The sequence below is a fragment of the Mercenaria mercenaria genome, chromosome 6, assembly GCF_021730395.1.
Source record: "Mercenaria mercenaria strain notata chromosome 6, MADL_Memer_1, whole genome shotgun sequence".
Taxonomy (NCBI): domain Eukaryota; kingdom Metazoa; phylum Mollusca; class Bivalvia; order Venerida; family Veneridae; genus Mercenaria; species Mercenaria mercenaria.
This window is the reverse complement of record NC_069366.1, coordinates 78,858,682-78,877,167: the sequence shown is the minus strand read 5'-3', so window position 1 is coordinate 78,877,167 and position 18,486 is coordinate 78,858,682. Positions and strand designations below refer to the sequence as shown.

The 18,486-nt window shown below is 34.5% G+C and overlaps 1 protein-coding gene across 1 annotated transcript in view; it reads right to left on the bottom strand.

Moving 5' to 3' along the window:
* LOC123548443 (low-density lipoprotein receptor-related protein 4-like) overlaps positions 1 to 16,900 on the bottom strand; it is a 49,249-nt gene extending 32,349 nt beyond the window's left edge. Inside the window, exons 1-4 of the mRNA XM_053546414.1 lie at positions 16,693 to 16,900; positions 4,398 to 4,602; positions 2,077 to 2,340; positions 95 to 347 (exon numbers count right to left, since the gene is read on the bottom strand). Coding sequence (XP_053402389.1) covers positions 95 to 347; positions 2,077 to 2,340; positions 4,398 to 4,602; positions 16,693 to 16,783 — 813 coding nt within the window. The 5' untranslated portion in view covers positions 16,784 to 16,900. The remainder of the gene's footprint in view (positions 1 to 94; positions 348 to 2,076; positions 2,341 to 4,397; positions 4,603 to 16,692) is intronic.
* Between the last annotated feature and the right edge of the window lie 1,586 nt (positions 16,901 to 18,486).

Below are 18,486 nucleotides of genomic sequence, written 5' to 3'. Positions count from 1 at the left end.
CCAAAAAAACCCACACACAATAAGTAATGTTTGTATAACAAAGAAAATAAGTTTTGATAACGTGACACTACTGAAACTGAGAAAAAGGAATTACCTTGTAAATTGCTAAATCAAAATAGACCGATCTTGGCGTTCGTGTTATCAGTTTTATATCACTTCCGTCGTATGTTGCCGATAAAATGGATTCTGTGTATGAATCAATCCAGTAAATTCTATTGCCATATATATCTGCTTCTATTGACAGTGGAGACACCATGTGTTGTGAAATAATTGTGTGGCGATTTTGCCCTTTCAGGTCTGAGCGCTCGATCTTCGGGTGTTTTCCATTGTCTGACCAGAACAGGAGTCTGCCAGGTAAAAATGATTTTAGTATGTTTGCGTATGTGATTATGCGAGTTCTTTATCACTTTTCAGTGGCTGGCAAAAACAGATATATTAAAAAAAAAACAACAAAAAATCAGACATATTCAAAATAATCTATGCAATTTCAAAACTTTAAAATTGCAAGTGTTTTGTGTACGCCTTGCTCTGTTTATATGTAAAGTATGCAATCACAGGCTTTCGTATCAAATTATCAATCATATTATATAATTTACTTGAAATTACACAAGTACCATTTAACTTGCTCAAAAGTATTTACACGCGCGTCTAATAACTTTATTTGCATAGTTCCAGTTCCAAGTGGAATATCAGCCCGTTCTGACATCAACGTCATATAGCATTGTATATAATGAAAAGGTCAATAAATGGCTATCTACCTATATCTCGATCGACCGACCGACCTACCTACCTGACTACCTATGTAACTGAATGGTCTAATATCCATCCATCTGCCTTTCTGTCTGCCTGCCTTAATGTCTGTCTGTCTGTCTGTCTGTTATAATACTAAATGTTTGGGTTTGAAATTGTTGTTAATTGATACTGAAGTGATATTAAACATAAACAGTTTTAATAGCATTTCATTTTCAAAGTGGTAGACAAGTACAGACAGAATGTATGATGGAACATTTTATAATAATTTTATCATAATAATAATAACGAGAAATAATGCATCATTCATCTTTACCTGGGTCCATGTGACATTTCAGCTTGTTATGTTGTTTATGCAAAGCTGTTTGAAGCAATTGTGAAAACATAACAGACTGGACTTGAAAAATAACATAAAGTCTTTGAAGTGTGACCTTGATTTTTGAGCTAAGGGTTTGGGTCATGTGCATGACAAATCGTCTGGTTAAAGGAAACATTTGTGTAAAATTAAAATCATTGGATGGATAGAAGAATTATGATGATACAGACATATGACACACATCTTTTAAATCTTTGACCTCCAATTATGGCCAAGGCCTTTGTTGAAGGAGTTTTACCGATTAATATTAAAATACCTTGATGAGGCACAAAATAGACACTATTAACTTTTTACTTCTAAACGCGACCTTTACCTTCGAACTATGTGTTCTATGTTTAGGTGTGATGTATCGTTTAGTTACGGTAAATGTTTATATATATGCGCATGGGAAACTTATTGAACAGACAACGAACTTCCTAAAATATTTTACATTTCAGTGTGACCTTGACCTTTCCCTTTCAGCTAGGGGTCAAGATGATGCACGTGATACGTCGTCCTATTACAGAGTATATTATGCCAAGAAACATTCAAATACCTTGATAGATGTCAGGATTATGCAGCAAACACGACAACTCCCTGTTAACGGTTTGCATATACCATATTTAGCTTAAAGCTAAAGGCCTTGTACTTGCACGTATTGCATCGTTTAATTGTGTACCTAATATGAAAATCCCACGACGGATGGTCGAGTTATAGAGGGAAATTCTCTGTTGACCTTTGACCTACCAGCGTGGCAAATGTCTGGAAGATCCACATGGCACATTGTCTATACATGGGAAACATATGCATCCAGTTATATCAAAATCTCTTGATGGATGACAGAACTTTAGAACCGATACGAAAATATGAATGGATAGACCAACGAAATGATGGATGGATCGACAGAAAAATGCAATCCTGTTGTCCCCGAAACCGCCTTTTAAGACGCTTAGGGGGCCATTAATCATTACCCCTTCCATGCATCCAATGTTATACCATCTGGAGCGTCGAGATGGTAGTCGACAATAATTTTGTAATAATCTTTCCCTAGTTTTTGCTTTTCCCCAGGAACTGCTACAATCCATCTAAACAGTGAATCAGTCCAGTAGACGGTGTGTGACAGCCAGTCAACTGCTAACTGTACCGTACCTTTGGACACGCCCGCATGCAATGTGGCAAGACTTAAGCCACTTACATTAAGGTCTTTGTGGTATCCGCTGCCAACGAGTATTGACCTGACAATTAGATATACATGTTTAGATCCCAATACATTTAAGCCTGATAGATAAATGTTATATTAGGGGTTTCGAGCATCTTGGAAGAGTATTTAATCTAGAACAAGCTATTGTTTTTTGGTGATATTTTATTTAAATTAATTTCCTTAAAATAAGTTTTTTTAATTGGAAGACAGGTTTGATACTTTGTTTCATTGGAAACGTACAGTGTGCTTGATCAAATTCAAATTCTGTTTATTTCTTAAGTGAATTCTGACGTCAAAACAACAGAGAAATCTTAAACCAGTATCAATCAACGTGTCCTGTTGACGCGGCACTTGTGTAAATATTCAAACATGTTAATAGAAAGTTATATCATTTAAAAATTTAAATGTTTTCTTCATTCACATTTTCCATAAGAAATTGTTCACTAGTATACTTTTATGCATTTGGATATCCGGCATAAAAACTGTAGAATTACAACTAAAACACTGTTTATGTTTCTTGTTTCTGTATCATTTCATGTGAGAAATCTCACAAGAACAAAAAATACAGTTGATCACAATAAGATAATTCCGATGTTGGTAAACCAAACAAGTATTTTTAACACTTCCTATTAATTTAAATGGAAACCCATTTTTATGTGAACACCATGGAGAACCAAGTCCCTTTTTTTTTTGTCAAAAACAAAACTAACTTATATCTTGTCACATTGAGAATATACAAGCATTTGTTCTTGACCAATAAAATCATTGCAGAACTACATATGCAAATTTACATTAACCAATGAAATATCAGCATCCCTTTTAACAACATTAATCTTCAAGGGCTTCAAACCTATACAAGTGTTACTTCATACTTTCCTATTAAGCCTTAATACAATAAAATGTTTGGACAGTGAAGTCTGCAGACAGCCTTTTATCACAACAAAGCCTTTTAATCCTTGATACGTGTTGACTGGAAATCTTTGTTATGAAGAAACCTTTTTGCACTTTTTCAACTTCAATGTTTTTAATAATTTAAGAAAATGTCTCAAGAAATTCTTAATACAATAATTAAACTCTCAATCAAGAAAAAATTTATAACATGCTAATTTCCATAATTTTAGTGATTCTTAATAATATAAAATTTAAATGTAACCACACACAAATTTACAGCATAACAATACACTTATTGAATATTTTATCAGTAAAAAGCCAAACTTACTGCCCGATGTCTATGGCACCGAGATTCAATAGTTTTAACTGAAAGCCATTTAATTTCATTAAGTGTTTTATATCTGGGGTTCAGAAATTCAGTTTCTTCGGCTTTAAAATTTCTGACTTATGGGCCTTGAAAACAAGTTGGTTATAAACGGTCATATAAGAAAAAAGTAAGAACCAGCGTTCCACATATAGATTCAAGAAAACGATATGTGCTAGTTTCAAACAAGAGTAAACAATTCTAATGAATTATGATTTTCAAATTTAATTGAAGAAATTCATTGATATACCTGGCTGTAAAGATTTATAAAACAAACAAACCAAAAATAATTAAACACTGTATTTATTTCACGCGTAAACCTATGTGCCAGTATCCGATGTTACAAATACTCCAAACTGTTTAATCATTGTTTAGTAAGCGTGCATTGTACTGATATTTACATTGATTTGTATTTTTAATTAACGTACCTCCCTACGTAAAGACAGACCAGAGTCTTTCAAAAATGAAGTACGATCTTAAATGGACTTTCAGCGTTATTCAAAGTTCATTGACATTCTATCACAACATGACCCCGAAATATAACAAAGTTTTGCAAATATATTTTTGTACTATATAAGGTATTTAGTATCCTTTGCATTTGCTCCATAGTGCAGTAGCATACTTATCAACAAGAATGACTGATACATATATTGTGACTATAGTACGCTATATGCATTCTGATTATAGGTCAATACATATTCAAACAAATATTTAAAACACAACTGAACAGAAAGAGAAAGCGATTAACACAAAGTATATTAAATGTCAATCAATTAGCAAAACTTTAATTTACCTATATAAATGAACAGAGTAGAAATTCGCAGTGGTGTACCTACCCGAGATGGTAGTCATACATATAAAATTGTCTAGTCCTAAACTCTACGTCAATACTAAGAACATGTGTTCTGCCGCCTTCAGAAGTAATTCTAATTCCAGGAATTTGTCCGTCGAAATCCTCGTATCCAGGATAGATAGGAACATGGCGAACTAGAGCATATGTTCTGTCGTCTCTCTTCAAAGTAGTTATAACCAAACCACGTTCTGCAACAAAAAATGAGCATGACGGAAATTGTCTTGTTTAACCCTTACCCTGCTAAATTTCTATAATGAACTTGTCCATCTTTCAATTTGGACAGTACCATTAGCTGTTAAAAGGGTTGATTACTAAATATATTCTGACTGAATAGCGAACAGTGCAGACCATGATCAGACTGCACGGATGTGCCATCTGATCTTGGTCTGCACTGGTCGCAAAGACAGAACCACTTGCCGCCAGCAGGCTAAAGTTTAAAGCAGTAAAATACCTGTACCGTAAAGCCACACCATTTTGAAAAACAATCTTGCTATGGAGTTGGAAGGCAATTGTAGAGAACAGGTTATTACTGGTACAGAGTTCAAGGATGCTGCTTAGGTTACATAGCGGAAATACTGTAACAGTTGAAAAATGGAGCCAACATGCCCATTCCAACTCCACTAGCAGAAAAAATAAAACACTAAAACATATGATATGATATTCTCCAGAGGAAGTCAGAATAAGCAGAGGCTATCGCCTGAACAAGTAATTGCTACATTATTCTGCATCATGTAGCATCATAACCTATCCTGTTTATAAGAAAACAAATCCATATTCTTTAACGAAATAATATTTTTGATTGTGATAGCGTCCCTAATTTTATCAAATATTAATTTACATGATTTCAATTTTAAAAGTAAATGACAATCTGTTATTTGTAACATTTTTGTAACAGTTTCAATTCGATTTGACAGCTTTCACAGAAGAATCTTGCTTAATGATTAGAAACTTATAGTATCATAGTTGTACTGTAAAATAAATAGAATAATTAGGCTAGAATGTTATCAATGCAATGTGAAACTTAAACGTCATTCCAAAACTTCAAGTTATAACTGTTATACACGTCATTCTCCAGGTCTCCGTGACGTTAACTTTTAATTAATCAAGGCATTAATACACTTGTTACATTTTCGTATATGTGGTGTTAGACCTAAGCACATATGTGGACTTCTTATTTTATAATTTTTATAGAGTAAATACATTTTTTTTAGTTTTGTTACAAATTAATTTGATAATTATCAAGTAAGTGCGGCATCAGTTTTGTTATAAATTAATTGAAGGGGTCCGTGCAAAAAGGTACCTATCGCCATTTTAGGTCAAAATGGAGTTAGGGCATTTGTGGCATAAAAATAGAACATTCTGCACCTGATAAACTCCCCTAGCACCGTATTTTTCAGTTTAAGAGTAACAAGAAATATCTTTAAAAATGATAGTCGGCGAATTGTAATAAGGAAAGAAGTTTATGATTTTTTCATCTATATATATATATACTCTTTATTTCCACTTTTCAGTGATTATAACATATATAACAACTATTTACATGTACATGAGAAAACATGAAACAAATTTAGTATAAACAAGGAATACATAATTATCAAACATGTGTGAATAGAGTTCATTATTATAGTATGTTTCGATATTAACACAGCAAAATCATATACATATATTGGGATTCAATGGCATACATTTAACACATATATCAAAAAGATATAATTTTAAGTGTATTTCTTTTCATAAATCACCAAATAGATAGAGCAAATATCACTTAGACTACTAATAAAGCAAGTTGTTACGACTTTTTACAATTCAATGGAAATTGAAACTCGCGTTTAAATAAGCTATATAGAACGATCACTTCGTATACTTAAAATGGTCGTTTTTCCCCCCTTGTATTAAGGTATCTTGCCGAAACGAAATACAAGATATCTAAATGGAGAAAAAAAAAAAAAAAAACAAAAAAAAAAACAACAACAACATGAATATGTCTTCAGTACATTCTTAGGGCAAATTTACATCTTATTTTGAATTAACAAAATAATTTGTATGCCCTCTGTACAGAGCAAATGAAGTTATACGCCATGTGTATATAGCACCGGGACTTGCTAGCATCAGACCCTAGAAAATTCAGAATATCGGGATCTATTAAACAGCGCAAAAAATGCTCTGAGCTTCCAAAGCGAATGTGCTGATAGACTGACGGTCCAAAATTTTGGAGGACTGTTAGAAGAAATGACTTTCTAATTTCAGCGAAAACAGGGCATTCCGAAATAATGTGCCTATTTATATCACATTCTTGACCTTGACAAACTAGACAGCTTACGACGTTGCGCATATCTACGAACGTTAGTATTCTTATCACGTTTAGAACGTAACGTATAAGTTGTTTCGTATCTGCTAATAGGTATAATCTGGAGGGGGAGCATACTGTGTGAATGGATCTAAATCTACAGAACTCGGGGTCAGATTCTATTCTTTCTTCCCAGTTAATGTCCTGGTATGTATTAATGCTATTCGATACCATGGATTTCCAGGTCCATTTACTCGGGAATATTGAAAATTGGATATAGTCATTCAGATATTTGAATAAACCATATTTGACCAAGATTCGGCATATGTCTGGGATAAATCCTAACTGATTTTTAGCTCCTTTCAGCATGAAAAGATTTAGCCGCAGATCAAAAATTTGCTTGGCAAGGCATTCATTTGGCATCTGACAGAGCTTCTGTAGGAAACATAGCTTCCGTCTGTCTACAAGGGATTCGAAGGAACGCCATCCTAAGAGTGAGAGGGCCATATCAGTACGTGTTCTAGTTGGTAATTTTTGGACAGATTTGGCTGCTAGTCGCAAAAAGCGTTCAAGTAATAATGAATCTTTTTGGGTTAGATTAGGCCACAATTCGCATCCATACAGTGCGACTGGAATGGAGACCTTTTCGACCAGGCTTGCCAGTACTAATGGATTTACTTCCCCTGGCTGGGATTCTATAGACAGGACTGAGAACAATGATGACTTGGCTTTTCTGCACCGTGTATACACAGCACTGGAACTGCTGAGAGATTTATGAAGCTCAATACCAACATGTTTAGTATTACAGCAGGACTCTATATTGGATGTCCCAAAGTTTAATGAGTATTCGGATGACCTTGAATCACCAAATACAACTAGCTTAGACTTTGAGTCGTTGAACTGGTATCTCCAAAGTGATGCATAGTTTCTAACAATATCTGTACATAGCTTTAGTGATGTTAAGTTAGGGCAAAGTAAGGTAAGGTCATCCGCAAGTGTAGGATTGCCACACTTCAGGTGACCTATGATACATCCATTATGGCTCTGCTGTAGAGTGTTGAGTAATTCATCTATATATAAAAGGTAGAGCCAAGTGGACAAGACTCCCCCTTGTCGTACCCCTTGCAGGACTGGGAAACTCTCAGACTTAACACCATTTACAAGAACACAGCTTTTAATGTTTGAATAGCTGGCATGTATTGTCCTTACAAAGCGCTTATTAATTCCAAAATCTAACATCTTAACAAACATGCCATTATGCCATACTGTATCAAAGGCAGCACTTGTGTCTAAGAATAGTGCGAATACCTTGCTTGAATGTTCCATATAATGGGCAATTGTCTCTTGGAGGTTAAATGACAGAGTTATTGATCCTAGGTGTTCTTGGTAACCATTTTGTTGAATGTTAGGAAATTGTTTACCACAACGTTTGACCCAGTTTTTTAACCTGACATGTGCCAAACTTTCAAACAATTTGTAGATTACCGGTAGCAGGGTAATAGGTCGGTAACTGCTGGTAATTGTGTTTGGCTTTCCGTCTTTGAGCACAGGGATGATGACTCCTAGTTTACACTGAGCGGGGACATACGAGTGTTTAAGTATAAGATCAAACAGAGATTTTAGGTACTCTAAGAGTATGGGACCACCATTTATAAGATGCTCATGTACAATGCCATCAAAGCCCGGTGCTTTTCACTTTTTCAGACACTTTACAAGTTCTGATAATTCTAGAATATCTACTTGTTTATTCAGTATGTCGTCGCATGTGTAACTAACAGTTTCTGCTAGGAAGTCAGCAAAACGTGTATTGATATCTTCATACTGGGATTCATCAAAGCTATCATTTTCTTTTGGGCTAAACACTTTGGAAAAGTGAAGTCTAAATGCATTGGCAATTTCAAATGGGTCTCTAAATGAATTTCCATCAAAGGAAATTTCTGTTACTAAGCCGGACCTTCTATTTTTCTTTCTATTTACAAGTTGCCAGAATAAGCGCATGTCACACTCTGCTGCGTTATTCAGTTCATCATAGTATTTTGTTTCACAGTCAAATATGGAATTCTTCTGGGCGTTTCTAAAACAGAGTTTAGCATTTTTGTATGACCTGAAAAAGCCGTTTAAAGCATCTCGCGGTCTTCCAGCGGCCATCCACTGTTTACGTTTTTCTCTTTGCAATGAGTGGGCAGATTTTACTTCTTTAGTCCAATATGGTTTAGAATGGATGTTAAACTTAGATGAAGGTAACATTTCTGATGCAGCAAGTTTAACAGAAGATACAATATGTTCATACAAGCAATCAATGACCTCTGAGGAAGAATTAGATTGTTCTAGTTCATGTACATCGATCATTTTAAGCAACATGGACAATTTAACTTGATACTCAGATATGTTATCTGGTGTGCATTTTTGCCATTGTACACTCTGGTTTTTTGGTATGGAATATGCGTCAACAGGAAACGCAAACACAGACAGAATGGGCAAATGATCAGAAACAAGACATATTTCGTCATCAAAGATCGTGTTGAAGTATAACATATCTTGTTGATGATTGTTTATGATAACATAGTCTAATGTTGTTTGAGCTGGCCGAAACGTATATGTACAACCTGAAGTTGCTGCAGGTATGGCGCTATTTTGATCAAGAAAACTCCTGAATGCTTTTTGTCGTTCGTTTTTACATCCCATGGTTAAATCAATGTTCAAATCGCCAGATATGACTACTATACCCGACTGATTAAAACGGAAGTATAAACTTTGTAATACGTCAATACAATCAGTGAACGCTTCATATTCGTAATTAGCTGAGGGCATGTACACAGCAAAAAGGAATAATGATAACGCATTTTTTCGTACTATTTCAATGCCAGTTATACGGTCATGATTAATGCCCTCAATATGTTTTATTGAAAATGCCAGTGTTTTCTTGTAAAGGATAGCAGCGCCTCCCTTACCACACCGGGACAATTGATTAACATCATTTGTACATGTAATACAAGACAGGTAACTAGCATGCAGTGAATTCATGAAATCGTCATGACATGTTTTTAGTTTATGTTCTGTGATTACAGCAATATCTATACTATATTTGTCTAGCAAAACGCTTAGGCTTCCTGCAGAGGACATAATACCTCTAACATTCCATGTAAGTAAATTGCAATTATTACTGTTGTCCATTTTATGTAAAGTTAGCAGGAAATACACACAAATAATGTACTTAATAGTCATCATTAGAGTTGTATTTGCTAGACTGACGATTGTCGCTATCTCTCCACCGATTTTCGGCAATCCACTTTCGACAGTACATTTTTCCCGGCCAAGTAGTCTTATCTTCCATTATGTGACACTGATTTTTGTACACAGAAATTTTTGCCGCAAAAGCGCCTTTCTTAGTTTTTATCAATTTTGACGCGGCAGGTTTAATATTATAATAATGTAAGAAATCTGCTAATCCTGCGCTATTTGAGCGCCTGTCAATACCACCTATGTAATATCTCTTCTGTATAATCATTTTGTTTAGACTCTTTGTTCATATTTCTATTATCGGGTTGTCGGTTATTCCCGACACTTTCAAATATTGGCTCGTGGTCATTTTGGTGACTATAACTGTTATCATTGTCATTTTCATCTTGTAGCCACCATGCTTTTGGGGAAATATCCCATGGGTTTTTCTCTGTAAGATTTTGATAATTATCATTTTCTGTATGAGAAAGAGAATCGGTATTTCTGTTCGATATTCTTATTTCAATGTGATTTTGTCCCTCATTTTTTTTCGGAGTTGTTTGGATTGCATCGATTTGCTTAGCATCTGGTTGTTTGTTGGATATTGGCAGGGTACCCGAGTTATTTCTTGGATTGATATTATCTTTATTTTCATCTGGGACAAACTGTTTCTATCATTTAGAGCTTCGTCGGTTTGGGATTTAGTTTTCACAGAACTTGTGCTTTTTGAGAGTTGCAGTTTATGCTCTTTGTCATTTATGTTTTGAATAGTTTCATTTGACAGCAAAGCTGTGTTGCTTGCATTGTTTATGTTGGGATTGTTTTGACACTTTGTTTTAAAGCTTGTTTCTTCATCACCTTTATGCATTTTCGCGGTCATTGCTTTTCCAAGGGACTTTTTCAGTTGGCATATTTCTTTCTCTTGTTCACTGATTTTAGCTTGGTTAACTGAATTCAAATTTTCAAGGGATGAGATTATTTGTCTATCTTGAAATCTTCGCTTTTTCAAATCGCGCACGTCGACTATAAGCTCTCCAATTTGCGATTTCATCTGTGCAATCTCAATGAGCAATGTTTTTGGTAGGTATTCAGTCGGTACTTCTTCAACCGGCTCAGATTTTATACTCCGCAATTTCTTTGTAAAAAGGGCACTTATCACCTTCGGATCACCGTTATTAATGAATTCCTGCAATGCATGACAGTCGCTAGCATTTCTCTTGGAGCAATTTTCGAGTTTAGTTGTGCGGCGAATTACGAGAACACCTTGAGGACAGTATTCGGATTGCTTCGCCCTTTGAAGTAGAATGTTGCGATACATAGAAATATTTCCTTCGTCACCATTGGTCAATTTTATGAGCTGGTCAACATATAAATCTTTTGGCAGATTATACAACGCATTATCTAACTGAGTGAAGAACTGCTGATTTGATATGGGTTGACTATTTTCCGTTGTAAAACTGTCATCTGCTTGGCATATAATAGAATCTTCAAATGTTATATCGTGTGTGTTTTGTGCACTATTATCAATATAACCATGCTGTACAAATGATGCATTATCAATGCCTGTCTCAGGCATGTATTCAGCTAGCTGCGTTTGTCCATTAAAGTTAGTATACAATGGCACTGGCCTAAGCGTGGCTAACTCTGGCTGACAGTTACTGTTCTCGGGAGAAGTCATTTTCCTTGCAATGAACGGTGCCTTAACTTCTGTGTTTTCACTCAGGGTTACCGGTTCGAATTTAGACGGCGTCGCCGAAAAAAAGGTATTTCACGTATGCAACATTGGGTCTAACTCCACAATGAGTTGACATCAAAGGGTTCAGGGCTTTGATGGCTGTTTCGGATAATAAAAAGAACACAAGCCTAATGTAAATAGACTATATCAATAATTTAAAAGTCATCAGGTATGGGAAATTAATATATTTCATTGATATATTTAGGCAAAATTGGTTCGCAAATCATGGTTTAAATGCAACAACTGTCCTAACTCCATGGACTTAGAACCTTTGTTGCATAACTCCATGGACTTAGAACCCTTGTTGCATAAACATAATCGACAAAAACAAGAGGTTTTGTTATAAAAATGATATAAATTGTGTAAAATAAACGAAACTTTGTAATATGACTGTTAAAATATTATACAATCTATAGCTGCAATTATTTTGGGAAATATCACATTTCACCGAAATTTTACAAAAATGCGTTTTCCCAACATTTTTACTAAATGGAGATAGGTACCTTTTTGCACGGACCCCTTCTATTTGATACCATATCAAGTTAGTGCGGCATTATGGGAATTATTTCAGAGCTGTTAATCTGGGTTATATGTATTTCATTCTTTTTTGCTTTTTTTACAGAAAAAATGTCAGGGTAATCCTATATTATTTCTTAGACATATATTTTGAAATAAATATATTTTCCTTCTAGGCATAATTTCTCCTGAGGAATAGTAAAAGCCGAATTGGCTAAATTGCTATGATTTCAGTAACTTTTAATGGTTATAAACACATGTAATTAATAAACCATTTTTATTAGGCCTATTAAAATGTTGTCCTCAGTTAATAAAGAAAACCAGTTAGATGAGTATAAATGAGAAGTTAAGGTAATTCTGCACGTTGACAAACTGTGAGTAATGTCGTAACGTAATTTATCCGGATAAAAGAATACTGTCTAGACTCGTCATACGGAAGTGTTAATCATTTAACGAAATTAGTGGCAACCTAGAAGTAAATTTACCAAAAACTGCAATGTTACTAATTTTTAAAGATATAAAGATATAAATATGATATTTAGGTGTTTGATACTTTAAATAAGTCCAAATAATGTCTTGAAATCAGCTTAAAATGAGCGAATCTATTTAATCACAAAAAAAAAAACCCAAGCAAAAAAACATATATAATTAATTTCATTTTATTGTAGACCATATAGTTATTACGACTTTGAGAAGTTTAATTTAAATCTACATTGTAGATAAAATTTCTCAAAATGATATATCAAAATTGTGATATTTTCCCATAGACTTCCATTATGAAATCTTATGTGAAGTTCATTTTTGTTTTAATCAGACTAGCAAAAAGTCAAGCACACGACCATTAGATTTTTATTTGCAGATACAGTATATTCTGAAGTTTTGAAAAATCAAGGTTTAGAAAATATTTTGGTCCGAGCGTGCAGAACTACATTGAAATCAATATACTTAATTCCAATTTGTCTCCTGAAGGTTCTAATTTGTGTTAAACATGTTGAAGATATTCATGCGAGCATATTTTACTTAAAATGAAGGAAAGTGGCGTACGCAATTAAATGCAAATTTGGTTATTTAAAAGTACACCCTGTATTGTATAAAAACTATTTGCATTCAATTTGATGTTGTGAGATATAAAGGAAATTGAAAAGCTCAAATTTAAGTCACGACTTTTATCAGTATATCAAATGAAAATCTTCTCTATTCATAAAGACGCACATTACGTTAGGTATCATTTAGTTGATTATAAAATAATCCCACTGTGTAACGTGCTAATCGTATATAGACGGATGGCTAACATTAAAATCAATTCTAACATGGCTCGAACTGATTTCCAGTTAAACAAAGAAGAAAATCAAACGCAATATATCCTGCGATAAACAACGGTTGACGCACGGACCGGTAAGACAGCATTATGACGTCAATTTTGACGTCATGTAGCCGCCTGACGTCCTATACATTACTCCTCGCGTAAATGAATTCCAGCATAATATTTATTGAAATATATTAACGTGCATGTCAGAATGAAAACAATCAAGACCTTCTTGTGATTTATCGTCTAATTTACCACGGTTCATCGTTCAGATGCTTCAGTATTTAACCACTCGGGCTAACGCCCTCGTGGTTCAATTCCTACGCATCTGAACTCTGAACCGTGGTAAATTAGACGATAAACAACGCGAAGGCCTTGATTATTTGTTAAATATATTTTTTTTTTCATCTAGTACACAGCTTTTACATTTTAATCTTACTTATACATTCCACACATAATTGTAAACGAGGGGATGATAACATCCCATCTCCTCCAAGGTCTGAGTTCTGCAGCTAATATAGCATGCGGCCACGATTTGTTACCAGTAAAAACTGAACAATCCACAGAACAGAGAGTTATGCCATAATCATTTTGTAAAAATATCATCCAGTCAAAGATTAATAAAGAAAAGAAACGTTCATATTCTTGTGCTTTTCTATTTTGGTAGACAGTCAACCCAGAAATCGTTTTGTGAATTTATGATAGATTCAGAAAAAAGAGCCCCAGCCCCTGATGGTCATGTGTGTTTTTCTCTCCAAAATTGCGACGGTCTGAAAACATTTGGCAGAGAGAAAACGAGAAACGTTTCTGCCAAATGATCACGCAAACGGGTCTGCGCAATAAAAGGAGAGTTTTCAAGACATCGGGAAATCTAACCTAACCCACTGGCAGCCATGATTTACATTGTTTTATAATCAAGGTTATTAAAAATTGGCAGACTATTTCTTACTAGATTTTTTTTTCAAAGTTCACAATATTGTGATTTTACAGAATTATCTCCCTCGTAGGGAGGGGAGGGGAAGGGGAGGGAAGGGCTTTTGGCGGTGAGACATTCTGCGGGGCGACGTTGGCGGGGCGACGTTCAATGTGGCGACGTTCAGTAGGGCGACAGTGGGAGGGGCGGGGGGGGGGAGAGGGCGACGTTCGGCGGGGCGACATGTGGCGGGTCTAGGTTCGGCGGGGCGTCACAGCTTCGTTTGAGCCCGGACCGGTACGAATGATTATTATTTATTAACACGGTTCATCCTTCAGTTATTTAATCACACGGACGTTCAAATCCTGCGTATCTGACCTCTGAACCATGATAAATCAAGTGATAAACCATTCGAAGGCCTTGATTATTTAATTTTTATTTTTAGACTGTTTTGACTTTTGTTGTTAAATAAAAGAGCAAGTCAAGCATTGTATAGTCTGCGATAAACAACGGATGATGCAAGAACAAGTAAGAAACATTATTACGTCAAGTTTGACGTCAAATAGCCACATGACGTTTGGCTCAGTACTGCTGGTATGACTGAATTCAAGCACAATTTCCGCTATCATATCATATTAAGAAAATTAAAGCAAAAACAAAAAAACAAAAGAAAAAAAACAACAACAACAAAAAAACAAACAAACAACAACAACAAACAAAAAAAGATAAATAAGTCATCTTGTGATTTATATCCTGATTTACAATGGTCCATTGTTCACTTGACAAAAAAATCAGTTATAACGATAATTGAGATTTTCAATTAATAACCTTTAAATCAAACTCGAAGCGGTTTTAGATTTTATCACCTTCTTAAAAATTCATTAAACTAACGCACGTCCTGTTTTAACTAAAATGTTTTCAGAGGCAGTGTAATAAAATATTGCTTTAAAGGTTGGTTATGATATGGATTTGTTTGAAAGTTTTACGATTTTGATTATTACACGTTTTTATATCCACTGATCACTTAAAACATGAAAGGCAATCACTTGAGGTGTTTTTACAAATTTTGATTTTTCACCTGATTGTCCGACATTGTCCAACCAAGATAGCTTTTTATACATCAGTATAAGTTTGAGAAACTTATTTTGCATTTGTGAATGTAAATTATAAAAAGACAATTATATGCTTAAGATTGTAAAAATTTTATAACCTCCCTTGTGTCAAAATAAGTAGATTGTAGATGAATTAATTCTACAATACTAAAGCTTCAATTAGTTACAACTTGCCTTTGATTTATATTGTTGAAATATTCCATAATCTATCAAATGGTAATGTAAAACCAGAAATTCTATTGAAAACAAAAGAAATATAGAAGTTTCTAGATATTTTAAAACAATGAAATATATATTTCTAATTGGGATCTAACTGTAAGTTATGGTAGATACGTGTCTGGCAGAGTATATGAAAAGTAAAATTATATAATAAACTATTGTGTAAGTGGGGTGTACTATCTTTAAATATGCGATGACTTGCACCTTTTTGCTTCGATGAATACGAATCATGGGCCATTGGTAAATGTAGATATTTTATTCAATCGCGTTATATTGACAAAAAGTCCGTCTATGCTTTTATTGAGGCAAATATTACTTTCAAAGAACTAAATACCTGACCCGGAACAAGGAAGAAGAAAAGAATATCGATTACAAAAATGATAAAAAGTAAGTATTACTAATCAAAATAAAAACCAATAACATGAGCTCAGTGTAGCTTTATAATATTAGATTAACTTTTCCCTTGAGTATAAAATGTAGCGATAGCGTTAATTTTGTTGCCATGATCATTACAAACTTGCATAATTAACAGGTTATCTGCAACACATGCCGTACAAGTTTTAACTCTTCGGCCAGAATATCAACAAAATATAGCATAGAAATTAAGTCGAAGTGTATATTACAGTCAAAAAAAATACGTCGGAAAGACTATATATGAGCCGCGCCATGAGAAAACCAACATAGTGGCTTTGCGTCCAGCATGGATCCTGACCAGCCTGCGCATCCGCGCAGTCTGGTCAGGATCCATGCTGTTCGCTAACAGTTTCTCTAATTCCAATAGGCTTTGAAAGCGAACAGCATGGATCCTGACCAGACTGCGCGGATGCGCAGGCTGGTCTGTATCCATGCTGGTCGCAAAGCCACTATGCCTGTTTTCTCATGGTGCGGCTCATATGTACTCTTCTCAAATTCGACTTTACATTTGTTTAATATTCCATGCAGGTATCAAATATCATTTTATTTAATCTTACCGTCTAGTAACGAGTCTGTTGAATTTGAACGTTGACTTAAGCATCCATTGTAAAGTCCTATCCATATTATAACAGATATAATTTTTGCCATTGTATTAAATACGAAACACGAAACTGTGTTTACAAATTTCCCTTATTCACATATCACCCTAATCTAACTAACTGCGGTAAATATTCAAACGTGTGATTTATAGGAAGGTTTAAACGCTTCATAAATTGTTAAAATTCAGTACAAAATTACTATATATAGTTGAACTTATATCCGTATATCGGGTGTTTGATATATTTTTGTTGTATAATATCATTTTTATTTACTTGAATGGAAAACATAAAAGAAGCCGGGTATTGATCGACCCTTGACATAAATGTTAAGTTTATTCAAAAGCAATATGGTATAAAAAATCTTTGTGCTCGATATGTTTAGTGTCTACGACGTATTTTATTGAATTAAATGCATAAATGGACACTTAATACCATTTATAGAATTTAAAAAATAAAAACAGGTTAAATGCTTTATATATTTTCAAGATGTACATCTACATATTTGACAATACATGTTATGGTATTTGCAAGAAATTAATTCTTTCTTTTGTGTCCACCTTTTGTTTTAAAAGCATTGCCTTTTACGGTTTTTTCATCTAGTAAAATTACATGTGAGGGATATATATCAGGGGCGTAGCGTGATCAGTTTACATGTTACTCAAGGGAAGCGTGGGGGAGAGGAATCCCCTCTTCCGGGGAGATACTGGGTCCGGGGCGCCTCCCCCGTGGAAACTTTAGAGCAAACCTAGAGAAAACAGGGTGGCTTCTGTTGATTTTTCTAACCAAAACTATGCATCCTCAGTTCTGAACAAATATTCACAAACGGCTCGGAATGTAAAGAAAGGTCTATATAAGTTGATGAACGTTACAAATCGGGGTCGGTGAGACGGGTGGGGCTGGCAATTTGGAAGGACTTGAACTAGGCTGTTTATTTATTCAGGACGAAATTTGTTATTCACAAATTAAGCAACGAGCTCTTTTTCCAAACTTATTTGTTTTATACAAAATTTGCATTCACTATACATTTTACTATGGAAAGACAAAAGCGTTAAACATTGCAGTAATAATATCAATGACGGCCCTTTCCGCGAGATTGCACGCGTAATCTGACGTCCTTTATCATAAACATGAACAAAATGGCCTCGTCCCAAACATTCTCTCAAAATTGGACGCCAAAACATTCAAAAAGAACATTTAATTATAGCTTTAAATAATTTTTTTGACGTCAAAGATAACAACTGAATGATACGACTGTATAAATTATCACTGGAGTTAAACATATTTCAAATAAAAACCAGGAACTGTATTTTTATCAGAAGGCGAATTACAGTTGAACGTGGGCGCGTCTTTTTTACTGAGACTAAAAGCTCGATATTTTGACATTTATTTTTATTTGCTGATACTCCTGGAAAGCAAATTAGTTATTTTTGTAGCAAGCTGTCGTAAAATTAAATGGTATTTTTGTGCGTTTATATGGAAGGCTTCTTGCCAATCAATCAATAGAATCGCTAGGGCGATTCATGAATTTTCAAGACGTCCCAGAAAATAGTATTCAATTCTTTAATAACGTGCACATGTATGTATACGTGTTACAACGGAATATATGCAAATCACCTTGCATATAAACTGCCTAGGAACTGATTAGACTGCTGAGGACAAGCTTTGACTAATGCACAATTTCAAAACAGAGGAAAAAAATGGTGAAGCTATTTCAATAGATTCTTATTTCATTCTTCAAGTACAAATATTTAA